The sequence below is a fragment of the Lithobates pipiens genome, unplaced genomic scaffold (genome assembly GCF_037356315.1).
Source record: "Lithobates pipiens isolate NorthernLeopardFrog02 unplaced genomic scaffold, aLitPip1_a1.2 Scaffold_19, whole genome shotgun sequence".
NCBI lineage: Eukaryota > Metazoa > Chordata > Amphibia > Anura > Ranidae > Lithobates > Lithobates pipiens.
In genome coordinates, this window is record NW_027507764.1 from 162,895,254 (window position 1) to 162,912,821 (window position 17,568).

A 17,568-nucleotide genomic window follows, 5' to 3' on the forward strand; every position below is an offset into this window, starting at 1 on the left:
GCTGTGAACTAGTGAGGGGTGTAGCAATATGGCGGCGACGGAACGTCACTTCCGTTACAAATTCTGAGCGTCTTCACTCACCCAGTGACAGTATTACTGTTAATTTTTTTTGTAACCTCCTGCAGCCGTAAGACAGCAAGGAAGGAGCCTGCTCCTCTACTGGAATGCATTGGAATTTCTGTCTCAGCGTTCAGGCCCGCCCCTTCTCTGCCCCGGAAGTAGATGTGTTGTAGTGGGTAGTGTGACCCCGGCAAGGTTATGTGCGCTGTGTAGGGAGCCTGTAATGTATTGAAGTCTCTCTCCATAGACAGTAGTGTGTCTTCCTTGTCATGGACTCTGACAAAGCGGGTAAGCCCTGCTACGTACTGAATACATATCTGTTACAGGGATAGAAGGGGAAGGGGTAGAGGTGCTTCAGGCAGTTTGTAATGAAAGCAGAGAGCTCAGGATCTGACAACTGTCCTGGGTGATACTTGCTCCAGCTCTGTGCTCCCAGCTCCTTCCATTACAGCTCACGCTGATACTTGAAAATATAGTTTTCCCTCTCCTACGTGGCAAATATAACAGATCCTTTTTTTTTTCTGGTTAGAAAATTACATTATATATTTTTTTAACCACTTCAGCCCTTGAAGATTTTACCCCCTTCCTGACCAGAGCACTTTTTGCGATTCGGCACTGCGTCGCTTTAACTGACAATTGCGCGGTCGTGCGACGTTCCACCCAAACAAAATTGACGTTCTTTTTTTTTCCCCACAAATAGAGCTTTTTTTTGGTGGTATTTGATCACCCCTGTGTTTATTTTTTTGCGCTATAAAAAAAAAAAAAGCAATATTTTTAACTTTTTGCTATAATATCCCCAGAAAATATATAAAAAAACAATTTTTGTCCCCAGTTTAGGCCGATATGTATTCTTCTACATATTTTTGGTAAAAAAAAATCGCAGTAAGCGTTTGGTTTTCACAACAGTTATAGTATCTACAAAATAGGGGATAGTTTTATGGCATTTTTATTGATATTTTTTTTTTTTTACTAGTAATAGCGGCGATCAGCGATTTTTATCGTGACTGCTATATTATGGCGGACACATCGGACAATTTTGACACATTTTTGGGACCATTGGCATTAATACAGCGATCAATGCTAAAAAATTGCATTGATTACTGTAAAAATGGCAGTGAAGGGGTTAACCACTAGGTGGCGTTGTAGAAGTTAAGTGTGTCCTAGGGAGTGATTCAAACTGGGGGGGAGGGGCTGTGTGTGACACGTCACTGATCAGCACTCCCGTTCACAGGGAGTAGAGATCAGTGACAGTGTCACTAGGCAGAACAGGGAGATGCTTGTTTACATTAAACCCTCCCCGTTCTTCCTCACTAGAGATGAGCTCAGGCGTGTTCGCATGGAACACGCGCAGAGCCCACCAGGAAGTTGGCAGGGCAATACGCGCTAATCACAGGCACTGAGACATTGCCCCGATGGGAGCCTGCAGAGATCGGGCAATGTCTCATTGCCTGTGATTAGCGCAATGCTGCACCGACTTCCTGGCGGGCTCTGCACGTGTTCCATGCGAACACGCCTGAGCTCATCCCTATTCCTCACCATGAGACGATCGCGGTCTCGGAGCTCCAGGCAGGCGCGCACCCGCAAGCCACCTCTTAAAGGGCAACGTACAGATATGTTAATCTGCCTGTATGGTCCCTTCTGCCGCAGCATATCTGCGTGAGGCGGTCGGGAAGCGGTTGACATATTTTTGGTAAGAAAAGCATATATTGATTGGTTTGCGCAAAAGTTATAGCGTCTACAAAATAGGGGATAGATTTATGACATTTTTATTGATTTTTTTTATTAGTAATGGTGCGATCTGCGTCTTTTTTTTTTTCGTGACTGCGACATTATGGCGGACACATTGGACACTTTTGACACTATTTTGGGACCATTGTAATTCTTACAGCAATCAGTGCTATAAAAATGCACTGATTACTATATAAATGACACTGGCAGGGAAAGGGTTAAACACTAGGGGGCGATCAAGGGGTTAAGTGTGTTCTAGGGAGTAAATCTAAGGGGGGGGGGGGGTGGGCTACTAGCTAGGCCATGACAGCGATCACTGCTCCCGATGATGACAGGGAGCAGTAGATCTGTGTCGTGTCACTAGACAGAACGGGGAAATGCCTTGTTTACATAGGCATCTCCCTGTTCTACTGCTCCATGACACGGGCGCCGGAGATCGGTGGACATCGAGTCCACGGGCATGGTCCCACAATGGCACGTCTTAAAGGGGACATATTTGCGCAACCCTGCCATTGTGCCAACGTATATTGTCGTGCACTGGTCAGCAAGTGGTTAAGCAAGGGCCCCTGAGAATTGACAATTGCACGGCTGTGTGATAAAATTGATGTCCCTCCCCCCCCCCCCCCCCCCAATAGCTTTCTTTTGGTGGTGTATAATCACCCTGCAGGTTTTTATTTTTTGCGCTTTAAAAAAAAGAACGACGACATTGAATAAAAAAATTATATTTTTTACTTTCTGCTATAAAACCTATCCAATAAAAAAAATGTAAAAAAAAATCAAATGTCTTCATCAATTTAGGCCAATATGTATTCTGCTGCATATATGGGATATTTTTATGGCATTCTTCTTTTTTTTTTTATAGTAATGGTGGTGATTTTTTAATTTTATTTATTTATTTTGTTTTTGTGGGACTGTGACATTGTGGCGGACAAATCGGATCACCTAACTGACACTTTCAATACTTTTTTGGGATCCAGTGATATTATTACAGTGATCAGTGTTAAAAATATCCACTGTTACTGTACTAATGACACTGGCAGGGAAGGTGTTAACACCAGGGCCAATCAAAGGGTTAAGTGTGTCCTCACGGGGGTGCTTGCTAACTGCATGGGGTTATTCTGACTGGGTGAAGACAGAGATCGGTGTTCCTGCTTGGCAGGACCACAAGATCTCTATCTTCTTCCCTGTCAGAACGGTGATCTGCTTTGTTTACATAGGCACAGACATCGAGTCCACCGGACCCGCTAATTAGCATCTTGTGTCCAATCAGCATGCGATAATGCCTCTGGCAGCGCGTGCCCCCAGTGTTGCAAAGTTAGGTTAAAAAGTTCAACCATAAAAAACAAAAACAAACAATACCCAATCCTATACCCACAGTTGATCCTAAGGATGGCGAAAAAGCCCAACAAAGCATGATCCAATTTGCTACAGCAGGGGAAAAAATGTAAAACCGGGCCTCTTTTTTAGATGTGGTGTTTACAAGTTACTTATTTTTTTTTTTTAAATACACTTTTTTGAATTAAAAAATAAGATAACAGTAAAGTTAGCCCAATTTTTTTTTTATATTGTGAAGTATAATGTTACGCCGAGTGAATTGATACCCAACATGTCACGCTTAAAAATTTGCGCCCGCTTGTGGAATGGCGACAAACTTTTACCCTTAAAAATCTCCATAGGCGATATTTAAAAAATTCTACAGGTTGAATGTTTTGTTGTTACAGAGGAGGTCTAGAATCATTGCTCTCACTTTACCGATCGTGGCAATGCCTCACATGTGTGGTTTGAACACCGTTTTTGTATGCGAGTGCTACTCACGTATGCGTTTGCTTCTGTTATGGCAGCTAAATGCTGCCATAACAACGATCTCCGTCCCCAAAGTAGGGACGTACATTGGCGTGGGGCGGTCGGGAAGTGGTTAAGAATCCAGGCCTTAAAGCAATTACTGAGCTGGCCAGAACCACCTCTGAAGGGAGTCTATTCCACATTTTTACAGCTCTTACTTTGAAGAAACCTTTCCGTATTTGGAGATGAAATCTCTTTTCCTCTAGGCGAAAGAGTGCCCCCTTGTCCTCTGTGATGACTGTAAAGTGAATAACTCAACACCAAGTTCACTATATAGACCCCTTATATAATTATACATGGTGATCATATCCCCCCTTAATCTCCTCTTCTCAACAGAGAATACATTCAGTTCCTCTAATCTTTCCTCATAGCTGAGCTCCTCCATGCCTCTTATCAGTTTGGTTGCTCTTCTCGGCACTTTCTCTGGTTCCCTGATATCCTTTTTGAGAACTGGTGCCCAAAACTGAAATGCATATTCCAGATGAGGTCTTATGCCTTGTACAAATGGTCAGACATTCCAACGGAAAATGTCCGATTGGACCATGTTGGAAAATCCGACCATGTGTGGGCTCCATCTGACTTTTTCTGTCGGAATTTCCAACCAACAAAGTTTGAGAGCTGGATCTCAAATTTTCCGACAACATGATCCAGTCGTGTCAATTTCGATCCTGTGTAACCTAGTCCGATGGACAAAGTGCCATGCATGCTCAGAATGAATTCTAAGCCCTTGTACACACGGTCGGAGAATCTGTCGGAATGAGTCTTATCGGACCGTGTCGTCAGATAATCCGACAGTGTGTGGTATGCATCAGACTGATTCCGTCCGACCCAATTTTCCTACATGTTGGAAATATTTCCCAACCAACTGGGCCGGACGGACCTAATCCGATCATGTGTAGAGCATTTTGATCGGACCAAGTGCCGCGCATGCTCAGATCAAATGCCTACATCAAAGCTATTGGCTACTAGCCTGAATGTAGTCCCATCGTAACGAAATTACGTCATCACGTTCTGAAAGATTGGATTTTTCGCCAACTTGGCCCGACCGTGTGTATGCAACAGTTTCGGACACAATCCGTCGGACTAAATCCGACGGATTTGGTTGGCAAAATCTCCGACCGTGTGTACAGGGGCTAAGACAGAAGCGCTCGGTCAGGTAAAACTAGTGTTCGTAATGGATATAGCACATTTGTCACGCTGCAATGTTAAAAATTGTTTAATGCAGCACATTCTCTTTTTCTTTATAATGCTAGAAGAATGAAGTTGTTTATTCACACAGACTTCTCCAAAACGTATTTCTTTATTCTTTTTGCCTGATTTCATGTATAGAATATTTTTATTCATCAGAGCTCCCAAATCATTTTTTTTTATTTTTTTTTATTTTATTTTTTTATTTTGTGTTTTTTTTTTTTTTTTTATCAAGATCTCACATTTTTTAAAAATTTTGGTCATCTTCGTAATTTATTTTGGTGTGTTTTGTGTGCCAACTTACCACAACACCATTATTATCTTTTTTTATTTTATTGTTTTTTTTTTAATCTCAAGGAGGTTGTTTGGTGTTGGTGCCCCTTGTTAATGTGACTTTGTATTTTTGAAATGTACCTGCCTACTCACAAATAAACTGTCATTTTTGAAGTAAAACACATAAGCAAGTATTTCTTTAACCAAAAAAACCTTTATTAGGTGTCATAATCAAATAAAGAGGGAGGCAACGCTGGAGAAACTGGGGAAATTGGCAAAGCCTTTGGCCCCCAGGGCACACATCAATTATTTAAAGGCTTAAATGGGTGGCCTGAGGAGTCCATATCTAAGGGAGAACAGTCTGGTCCAGAAGTCCAAGAGATCAGGAACAGCAGCAGATGACCTCTCTGTCACCAGGCTGTGGTCATACAAGAGCCTGTACCTTCTGTCAGACCAGACTGAACCCAGGTCATCACACTCTGGTCTTCCTTCCATGCTTCCTTCCATGCTGTGGCTGTGGTGTTGGAGGTGTGGCAGAAGGAGGAGGAGGAGCATGGTCCAAATCACACAAGTGTGTTTTTTGTGTAATTTAGCCCAAAACCCCTTATTGAAAGTTCACAATGATTTCCTCACACAAGGGGTTGCCCCTCCTCCATTACGTGCAGTTTACACGCAGCCAAGGCGGCAAAGGCCTCTAGATAAGTGGGGGTGGCTTTGAGGGCTGCAGAAGCCTCCCCAATCAGTCTGAGTGCTGACTCCTCCACATTCCCCCCCCCCCCCCCTTTGTTGCCCTTTTGGGTGGAAGGCGGAGGCGAGGGACCTGTGATTCAGTCAGGCTCCTAGGCCTGCCCATATCTTAGCTGCCACTTACACCTGCCTCCTGGCCGCCACATTCCACAGCCACCTCCTGGCTGCCGCATTCCACGCCCTCCTCCTGGCTGAGGTCTTCCTTTGTATGAAAAAGGGACATAGTTTTCATTTTTGGTTCATCAATCACACACAATTTTCAGCTCTTGACTGTTGCAAATTGTTAACAAATAGAAAAGACTATCATTCTGAGCCCAGCATTTTTCATTCTTGTCCCAAATATTTTGGCCACTACTGTCTATTGATATGTAAAACACTTTATAAAATCAGCAATTAGTGAATAAAAAATCAAGTTAACATCATTCATTTTTACTCCAAAAATATGTAGAACAATACTATACCTGGCTCAAGCTGGGCTCCTCCACACCTTCCTGACTGGAAGGCCCAGGTTGTGCATCGGAAGCCTCAGCAGGGCTGGAACGAATTGTCAAAGGAAGAGTGGAGACTCAGTCTGGTCTGACAGAAAATGCAGCCTTCATATAGAGCTGCATGATTCTGGCTAAAATGAGAATCACGATTTTTTCACTTAGAAGATAGATCACGATTCTCGCAGTGTAACATCATCTTTCACCTTAAAACAAAAAAAATTGTCCTAACTTTACTGTTTCGTTTTTTTTATTTATTGAAGTGTATTTTTTCCCCAAAAATTGCATTTGAAAGATCGCTGGGCAAATACAGTGTGACATAAAATATTGCAGAAATTGCCATTTTATTCCCTATGGTCTTTGCTAAAATTTTATATATATATATATATATATATATATATATATGTTTGGGGGTTCCAAGTAATTTTCTAGCAAAAAATATTGATTTTAACTTAAGAAAGAAGTGTCAGATAAAGGTTTAGCCGTTAAGTGGTTAAGCTTCCTGCATTTACACGTGGTTGAAAGCTTGACAGACTGCCCCAATTATTTGTTTACACAGAAGTTGTATCCCTTTGATCTAAGTAAGGCCTCATGCACACGAGACACAGGTGAAAACTCTGCTCAAAAAAAGCTGAAACGCGCGTTTAGAAACACGCGTTTTGCCGCGTTTGCATGCTGTGTTTAGACGCATTTAGGCGCGTTCAGTCGCATTTGCGTTTATAAGCATTTATAAAGATAACATCATGTAGACCCTCCCCAAGCTCTCAAAGCATGTTTTTTTTTTAACTATTTCTGCTATTGTGATCAGAGTGAGCAGCAGCAGCATAGAGAGCAGTTGTACACTTGCATTTGCCTCTCTTTCTGTGGTATATATTTTGAAATGGATCCCATCCCATATCTGTCCTTTAAAAAAAAAAAAATCTCTATTTATAGCAAATTATCCAATTTTTTTAAATATCTAAATTTTTCTTGTGGCAATTTTTAACATGTTTTCATTATTTCTAATATAAAACAATATTAAAATAGTTAATTATTTATTTTTTAATCTTAATATATGCTTTTATTCATTTTTTCTAGTTTCAAATTGTTTTATTTAAAAGCAAATCTAAGTTAATTAGATTTTTTATAATTGTTTTAAATTTACTTGGTCAATTTTTTTATATATTTTTATCGTGAAATATGTACTGATTAATATATTTTAATTATTTGCTGCTGTATATGGTAGTATAATATTTTTTAATGTCTTATTAAAATATCCAGAATCCTAACCCTAACCAGTCATCCTAACCCTAACACTAACCCCTAAGGCTGCGTACACACGGGCGGATTGTCTGCCCAACTTAGTGTTTCAGCGGACAGTCTGACGGACTAAGTCTTTCGGAATTTCTGTAATTTTGTCCGTCCAAACTTGGTTTCAGCGGACAGTCCGCTCGTGTGTAGGCAAGTTGGACGGACTAAGTATGGCGCATGCTCAGAAAGGATTTACACGGCCGAAGGTTGCATTGCAGTGTATTGGACGTCGTATTTCTAGTCCCGTCGTACGTGCTGTACACGTCATCGCGCAAGCTTTCAGCGGACTGTCTGTTCATCGTGTGTGGTCAAGTCCGTTCATTCAAAAGTTGAACGGACTGTCTGTCGGATTGTCTGACGAACTTAGTTGGGCAGACAATCCGCCCGTGTGTACGCGGCCTAACACTAACAGCTAACACTATCTCTTACAGTAACCCTAACCCTAAACAACCCTAACCCTAATCCAACCCTTAATCCTAAACAATAATGGATAACCACTTACCATAACACCCAACACTAATGACCAAATTACATTGCCGCAGATGGTCACAGTTGACTTTGAGGCCATGTATCTCTGATGCAGAAAAGTGCATGACATTTTGCGACCCGACTTTGGGGCCCCCTATCTCGGGGTCACTTGGTGATAGGAACCCCAAATTTGGATATGTTGTAGTGCTAGATCCACAGTGTCTGCATACCAATTGGGGTTCCTGACAATAAGTGGCCCCAAGATATGGGCCCCCAAAGTCGGGTCACAAAATGTAATTCTCAGATCATATTTTTGAGTTTTCAGGTCCAAAAAATTGGGTTCCTTTAAAAACGCATATAAACGCAAACGCGGGTGCCGCGTTTAGCCGCGTTTTGCGTCTGAAACGTGGAAATTTTTGCGTCTGAACCCATTTTTTTGCTTCTGGAAAAACTAGGTTAAACGCAACTGCATAAAGACGGCAAAAAACGAGACTGTGTACATGGACACATAGGATAACATTGAATGAGTTCAGGGGCAGTTGAAAAAAGTGTCCAACTGCATCTGAACACGCGTTTAACTGAGTCTCGTGTGCATGAGGCCTAAGCGTTAGAATGTTTCAAATTCTAAACTTGGCAGTCTGCACTGATGCTTTCTTTTGACAGCTGAGTGAGCAGATAATCTCTCCACTTGTTTATATGAAAGAATCGCCTACTCTCAGCAGGAGAGATCGTCAGGGGGGGGTGAATCGAGATCGCGATTTTTTTAACGATTAATCGTGCAGCTCTACTCTCATAGTACCATAGCCTGGGGACATAAACTTCATCTGCTGCAGCTCCAGATTTCATGGACTCCTGCACCTTCTTGCGCTCCCTCAGATATGTACTCCTCATGCCATCAATTTTCATTCCTAAATAGTTGATGTCTGCCCTGGGGACCACTGGCTTCACCAACTCCAGCAGTTTCTCCATCGCTGCCTGCCTCTTTAATTTGTTGCTATAATGTGGGTGTTTAGATTGCCACAGACAGGGCAGCTCCCTGTACTTGTCTATGAACAGGGGGAGGAAACTATGGTCGTTGAACCCATCCATATTCTCTGCAAGACACAACACAAGACAAACCCTAATGTCAGGCTAAACTCTCCTAATCTTGTCCCAATATAGGCCTCAATCTAGAAGCAGTATAGGCTATTGATGTACCAAGTTAAAATTGTACCTTAGTTTGAACGATAGGCGCTTCAGTTCCTCCGCTCACAAATCGTACGTATGATGAACGCATGTTGCGTTTTATATACAGTGCACATGCGTGAAACTCTGCCCGCCCCAACATTCTTTCTAGTCTGTTCCCCGCCCCTTCTCTTTCGGCGCAGTGGGGAGAGCACATGGCGGAGACACAGCAGGTGCGCACTAATTATTCCACTAACGAGGAGGAGGACGAGGAAAGCCCGGAGCCAGAAACGTCCCGATCCCGGAGATGAAGATTTAAGGCCTCAAATATGTCTTTTGGAGATGGTGGACATATTGAAGAGGAACGACTATGATGGGAAGTATGGACCTTACCCAAATGCCAGAAAGGCCAAGATCATGACTAAAGTTGTGAGGAGTCTTCAGAAGAATTTTGGGGTATGACGATCCAATGATCAACTGAGGAAACACTGGTCAGACCTGAAACTGAGGGAGCACGATCAGTACAGAAGGATCAAGAGAGTTCTTCAAAAAAGTAAGTAGTTGTCGTGTGTTCATATTATTATTATTATTTGCATACTGCTACATGTGCTTTTATTTAATGTTGTACAGTTTAAAATGGCCACTTTCATGTTCAATCGTTCGTTGGTAGTAAACATCGTTCGTTCGCCGACTTCAAAGACAATGTTTTGGCAAGTTGCACTTAACTACATTTGTTCAGGCCTATTTCTAGTTTGTTGTCTAGAGGGCTTTGTAATAGAATGAAATGCAGACTTGATTCAGTGTAAAGGAGGAGGTGTTCTGGTGTCCCACCCTTTTTATTAGGCTGTCCCACACACGTGCTCCAGTGGATACTAAAGGGGTGTTTCCATCTGTCAAACTTGCACAAAACAGGTAAGTATTCCAACTTTAGAAAGTATCAAAAATAATGTTTTCAGCTTTGAACTCTGCCAAAAAATACAATTGTACGTCCTTAAATATCAGTGTGCTAAATATTCCTTTTTTACATTCTCATAGGGGGAAGAAGACTCGGGACGTCTGAGGAAACCAGGGACCCCACACCTCCCAAAGAAGGGGAAATACCAATATCAGAAGCAAAGGAGGAAGGAGAGATTGTTGAAATTGGCACCACAACAGGCGAGTGTCTGAGACCACAGCTTCAGGTAAGTTAATCAATGTATACCTGCATATTTATAATACACAGTGTTTTTTTGGTTTATTTTTAGGTGATGTGGATATTGTGGTTGAAGAATCGCATTTTACCAGTGAAAGTGCCCAGATCATCATCGGGGAGATAATGGGGTGCAATCGCGATTTAGATAATCTCAAGAAAAACATTAATGATGTTCAACAAAAAATGAAGAACATCATTGATGTTTTAGGGAAAATCTGAAACACCCAAAACTAGCTATCATCCATTTTCATTTTTGAAAACAAGTTTTATATTTTTTGAAAAGCCAAATTTGGAAGATGCACACAGTGTGTCAACATGTGCTATCTCCCATCATGGGTGATCAATGTACGCATTTTGTTGGTGCAACCCCTTCCTTGCTACTAAAGTAGCTGAGATGAAGGGGTTGTACTCTCAAAACACGCACATTGATCCCCCATGATGGGAGATAGCACATGTTGACATTGGGCATGGAATCAGGAGGAAAATGCCCAGTTTGATTCACAATTTGTGTGCATCTTCCAAATTTGGCTTTTGCAGGGGTGACAATATCAAGGCAATATCAACACAGTTTGGACATACTCATGTCTGATATTGTCTTCACTTTTCAAAGTTGAACTTTGTAAGTTCCTCAGTTCTGTATGTTATGCTTTGATACATGCCTTTTTCCACAAAAAATGGCAAGTTATATTAATGTTACCAAAAATAATGTTATATACACCAAATATGTTGGTTTGTTGTAAACCCCTTTTATAAACGCACATGTGAATGTGCTTTGAGTAAAAAGTTTAATTAACAATGTGTGGCTTCCTTTTTCAATGCGTGGTGACAATGGGTGTTATTTACTAAAGGCAAATCCACTTTGCACTCCAAGTGCAGTTTCAGGTGCACTTTTGCAGTGCACTTGTAGTGCATAGTGGATTTGCCTTTAGTAAATGACACCCACAGTGCTTTTTAATTTTCCCCAATCACGCCATTTTCATGACTCCACACGTTTCTGTTATGGTGCTGAAAATGAACAATATTTTTGTCAGTAATGCACTACATACATTGACAACAAAAACAAGGTGTGTGTGTAGCAACAAAAGAGTCGTCTCATCTCGCACAGAAATTGGGTTTGCACTGTTGAAGAAAAAGGCCCAAAAAAAAAAGCTAGGAGACACCTAAAACAAACCCAAGCAGTATATGAAAACAAATATTATTGCAGTTTGAAAGAGAAATTTATTTAAAAAATGCCTCTCAGACATTGTCTGGCATATCAATGGCCCCCTACCCGCAAAGTACTCCATATATCGGTTTCTGACCTCGCGGGCTCTTTGGGGGGGGCAGCTTCAAGGGCCGGCAGGTTGGCATTTTCTGGTAAGTCTGCATCAGGCCCAACTGAGGCCACATAGTTCGGAGAGTACTTTTTCAAAAAATTGTGCAGAATGCATCATGAAATCACAAAATGAGTGAGTTTATATTCTGCCATGTGGATTGGAGTCAAAAATAGGCGGAACCGGCTGGCCATTATCCCGAAAGTGTTCTCCACTACTCTTCTGGCTCTGGCCAGCCGGAAATTAAAGAGCCTCTGGTCTGGGGTGAGGGTCCTCATTGGGAATGGCCGCATCAGATGGATTCCCAGCACAAATGCTTCATCCATGACGAAGGGGAGTCCTTCCACATTCTCTTCTGGTGGTCGCAAGCCCAGACTACCACTCTGGAGACGCCAGTAGAACTCTGTCTTCTCGATCACTCCACCATCCGACATCCGGCCATTTTTCCCCCACATCCACATACAGGAAGTTGTATATCACTGACACCACCGCCAACATCACGATACTATTTTACCCCTTGTAATTATAATAGTAGGACCCTGAGTTGGGGGTGGGACGATGCGGACGTGTTTCCCATCAATTGCGCCTCCACAATTGGGAAAGTCCCAATGGGTGGCAAAGTGGGAGGCCACAGTCTGCCATTCCTGTGGCGTTGAAGGAAACTGTGAAGTCAAACAAGAAAAAAAAAATTGTCATTTTGCACACTAACATTGCAAGCAGATTAGACACACACATTTTTGGCCAAGATCAGTATAACATTTTTGGAGATTAGTATTTAAAGCCAAAAGTATAAGGTCCCCTTATCAGATTCCTCACCCTATCTGATGGCCCATTGCAGAAAATTAGGGTGGACGGGTAACCCTCTCCACTTGATTGAGAGCTGAATGCATAAATAATGTGTGATACTTTGACTGGCCCCTCCTTACTTACACTATTGGCAGCCCACTGGACAGGTAAGAAGTGTCATAATAAAAAAAAAAAAAACACTGAACAAATGGAAGCACATTCTTACATTCTGCTATTACCAATGAAGATAATAATAGGAGAAAAAAACTTAAAACAGTAGCATTTGAAAGTATTGAGGCAGGCCCTTGCACTACATGCTTAGGTGAATTCATCCATAAATCTGACCACAAAAGAGTTAGGTATAATGTGTATTGGGTTTGGCAAAGTCAGCAGATAGAGGATAGACTTGGCAGTTGGGGGAGGGGGGTTTCTAATGAGTTTGGCCCACCCAAAAAAAAAACCTCTGGCACTCTGCATGAATTTAAGGAAACACATAACATTTGTACACATTTTAGGGGGTGTTTAGGGGAAAGCACTACTATGGAGCTGACAAAATACATTGCTAAGTGACTAGGCTAGGTGTATATGGGCCCATAAGAGCACGCTGGGAAGGTTAGTGAAGGCAAATATGCATGAAGGACAAAAAAGGAACTTTAAAAGCTTCCAGCATGCATGAGGACAAAGGGGCACAGCATTAGAGGTCGACTGATATATCGGCCGATATTTTCAGTTTTTTAAATAATCGGCATCGGCTGATTGTGCTGATAAAAAGCCGATGTCATCGGGACTTTGAAATGACTTCTGTAATAGAAGTCAGTGTAAGTTGCCTGAGTCATCATAGAAACTACTTTCCTCCTCTCTGGGCAGGCTGCCAAGACAAGAACAGAAAGATACAATGTTTACACTTGAATGAATGAAATCATCTCAGTGTGTAGAGTTCTCAGTTTAACCATTTAAAGACTAAATCTTTTCTGACACTTGTTGCTTACAAGTAAAAATCCTGTATTTTCTGCCAGAAAATCACTTAGACCCCCCAAAAATTATATATATATTTTTTAGCAGAGATCCTAGGGAATAAAATAGCGGTTGTTGCAATATTTTATGTCACACGGCATTTGCACAGAGGTCTTTCAAATGCATTTTTTGGGAAAAAAATACACTATTTAAACAATAAAAATAAAATAAAAACAGTAAAGTTAGCCCATTTTTTTTTTTCGTCCAAAAGTTTTGACTACCTGTTTTTATTTAATATATAGTTTTTTTTTTTTTTTTTTATCTAAATCATACATACAAGTAAACTGATTGGAGGTTTGTTTTGTTTAATAAATGTTTAAATGTAAGAAATTTTCTGTATCACTTATGAAGACTGCTTTCACACTGGAGCGGGCAGGCGTTGATGGTAAAACGCAAGTTTTAGCGGCTCTTTACCATCATTTTAGCGGTGCTATTTGGCTGCTAGTGGGGCACATATAACCCAGCTAGCGGCCAAGGAAGAGGTTAAATGCGCCCATGAAGCACTGCTGCCAAATTGCATTGCATGCGCTTCGGCAGTGGTGCCCATTCATATCAATGGGCAGGAGTGGTGGAGGAGCGGTATACACCACTCCAAACGTGCTGCTTGCAGGACTTTTTTTTTTTAAGATCCTGCCAGCGCATCGCCTCAGTGTGAAAGCACTCTGTCTTTCACACAGACTTCAGGGGAGCCATTTTGCAGGCACTTTACAGGCGCTATTTTTAGCCCAAAAGCGCCTGAAAAACGCCCCAGTGGGAAAGGTGTGTTAGATCAAGGGGGATTAAAAAAAAAATAAAATAAAAAAGGAAAAAAAAAAATAAAATAAAATCGGCCTAACATATCGGCCCAAAAATATCTGCATCATATATCGGCTATCGGCCGTCATGATTTCTAAATATCGGCATCGGCCAGAGAAAAACCCATATCGGTCGACCTCTACACAGCATATCATGTACAGTATATTCCTATCATGTTTATTAGGGAATTATGAAAATTGAAATCCTCCTGTCGAGTCAGGAGGCGTTTGAAGCCTTTCAAGGCATTCAAGTCTATGGTACCGCTCCGCATTCACTCGGGCAGGTGTTAATAACCTTAAAGTGTGGTGTATAATTTAATATGTAAAGTTAAAAAAAAGGCAATTTATTCTTAAAAATCTCTATGCAGTGGTAAATATATATAACCAACTATATGATTAGGGAGCAAAATCTCGAATCCACTCTGCGAATAACAGAAGAGATATACTATTGGAGGTTGAATCTGGTAAATATCAGACTCGGATCACATTTTTTATTTAGACCCCTTTCACACTCGGGCACATGTAATGTGCCCTGCTCCCACGTAATGTGCCCTGCTCCCACGTAATGTGGCTGGCCTCCATGTAAAAGTGTACTTTAAATGTAATTGTAATGCCTTCTATTACCTCCAGTCTATCAGCCTCCACCTTCTCTGGGTTCAGATGCTGATCTTCTCTGAGTCTGTTGTTTTTAACTAAAAAACAAAAAAAAATCTTATACTTACCTGCTCTGTGTAGTGGTTTTGCACAGAGCAACCCCGATTCTTCTCTTCTGGGGTTCCCCAACGATGCTTCTGGCTCCTCCTGCCTTCAGAATGCCCCAATAGCAAGCTGCAAATTATAGAATAGAATGCCCCTATAGCAAGGTAAAAAAACTCCTGCCTTTAGAACCACTCACTTCCTGCCCAGGACTACATGTCCCATGAGGCATTGCTCCTCACACATTCACATGTTCTCAGGCACTTACTGACATATATGGAGGGTGTACTGAGCTGTGTGTGTGCTGCACTGTATCTCGTGATATGTAAACTAATAATGCATTCTGTATGCAGGCCAACTAATCGGCTGGCCAATTAATCAATTATGAAAAAAGCTGACATCTATTTTCATAATCGATAAATTGTTTTAGCCCTACTGCAGATAAACAGGGGCAACTTATGTGGGAGGATTTGTTTCATCCCTGTGTATCACATGAAGCTAGTCAATTTACTGGGCACATATGAAGGTTTACAACCACTTTAAAGTGTAACTTAGAGCACTTTAACACTGAGCAGTAGCAGGCGTTGGCGATAAAGCGACTCTATTTTTAGCAGCGCTTTACCATCGTTTTTGCGATGCTTTTAACCTCTGCTAACGGCCAAAAAAGAGTTAAAAGCGCCCCTGCCCATTGATTTCAATGGGCAGGGGCGCTTTAGGATTGGTGTTTACACTGCTCCTACAGCACCTCAAAGATGCTGCTTGCAGGACTTTTTAGAGCATTCTGCCAGCTTAGCACTCTGGCTTTCACACTGGAGTGACAGGATAGGCACTTTGCAGGCGATATTTTTAGCACTATAGCGCCTGTAAAGCACCTCAGTGTGAAAGTAGCCTAAAGGCAAACATTTTTTTTCAATTTGGATAAAGTGAGGGAGGGTTATAACTAGGGCTGCATCGAATGGAAATTTTGGTACCGAAAATGAAGGATGCATTAGGCCAAAACCTGATACCGAAAATTTATAGTTTTTAAAAAATATTTATATTTTTATATACAATTGTATTATATTTGACTTTTTAATTACTGTCATCAATTTAAATCAATATGAATTTATTGTTGGCCGTTATTGGCAAATTTTAGTGCAAGAAAGGTGAAGAAAAATGCAGTATGCAATCTCTGACCATCTCTTGTATTGGGTCCCCAGTCTCTGACCATCTCTTGTATCGTGTCCCCAGTCTGGCCATCTCTTGTATCGGGTCCCCAGTCTCTGACCATCTCTTGTATCGTGTCTGTGATGAGGGGCTTTGTTACTGAGAAGAGTCTGCGATGGGTGAGGACTCTGTAATGGAGGGGAGTCTGTGATGGGGGTGGATTTGTGATGAGGGGATTCTGTGAAATACTAAATTTATGTAGATTAAAATTAGAGGTCGACCGATATGGGTTTTTCTCTGGCCGATGCCGATATTTAGAAATCATGGCGGCCGATAGCCGATATATGATGCCGATTTTTTTGGGCCGATATGCTAGGCCGATTTTTTATTTTTTTTTTATTTTTATTTTTTTAATCCCCCTTGATCTCATAAAATCTAACACACCTTTCCCACTGGGACATTTTTCAGCCGCTAAAACTTGCAGCGTTTTACCATCAACGCCTGCCTGCTCCAGTGTGAAAGCAGCCTTCATAAGTGATACAGAAAATTTCTTACATTTAAACATTTATTAAACAAAACAAACCTCCAATCAGTTTACTTGTATGTATGATTTAGATTTAAAAAAAAAAAAACCTATATATTAAATAAAAACAGGTAGTCAAAACTTTTGGACGAAAAAAAAAATGGACTAACTTTACTGTTTTTAAATTTATTTATTTTTTTGCTAAAAAAAAATATATATAATTTTTGGGGGGTCTAAGTGATTTTCTGGCAGAAAATACAGGATTTTTACTTGTAAGCAACAAGTGTCAGAAAAGATTTAGTCTTTAAATGGTTAAACTGAGAACTTCTACACACTGAGATGATTTCATTCATTCAAGTGTAAACATTGTATCTTTTTGTTCTTTTCTTGGCAGACTGCCCAGAGAGGAGGAAAGTCGTTTCTATGACGACTCAGGCAACTTACACTGACTTCTATTACAGAAGTCATTTCCAAGTCCCGCTGTTCTAAATCGGCCTTTTTATCAGCACAATCGGCCGATGCCGATTAATTAAAAAACGGCAAATATCGGCCAATACAGGTCCTTCTCAAAAAATTAGCATATTGTGATAAAGTTCATTATTTTCTGTAATGTACTGATAAACATTAGACTTTCATATATTTTAGATTCATTACACACAACTGAAGTAGTTCAAGCCTTTTCTTGTTTTAATATTGATGATTTTGGCATACAGCTCATGAAAACCCAAAATTCCTATCTCAAAAAATTAGCATATCATGAAAAGGTTCTCTAAACAAGTTATTAACCTAATCATCTGAATCAACTAATTAACTCTAAACACCTGCAAAAGATTCCTGAGGCTTTTAAAAACTCCCAGCC

At 41.0% G+C, this 17,568-nt stretch overlaps 1 protein-coding gene across 1 annotated transcript in view; it reads left to right on the forward strand.

Moving 5' to 3' along the window:
• The first annotated feature begins 244 nt into the window (after positions 1 to 244).
• Positions 245 to 17,568, forward strand: part of CMC1 (C-X9-C motif containing 1) — a 99,560-nt gene continuing 82,236 nt past the window's right edge. Inside the window, exon 1 of the mRNA XM_077491453.1 lies at positions 245 to 348. Coding sequence (XP_077347579.1) covers positions 330 to 348 — 19 coding nt within the window. The 5' untranslated portion in view covers positions 245 to 329. The remainder of the gene's footprint in view (positions 349 to 17,568) is intronic.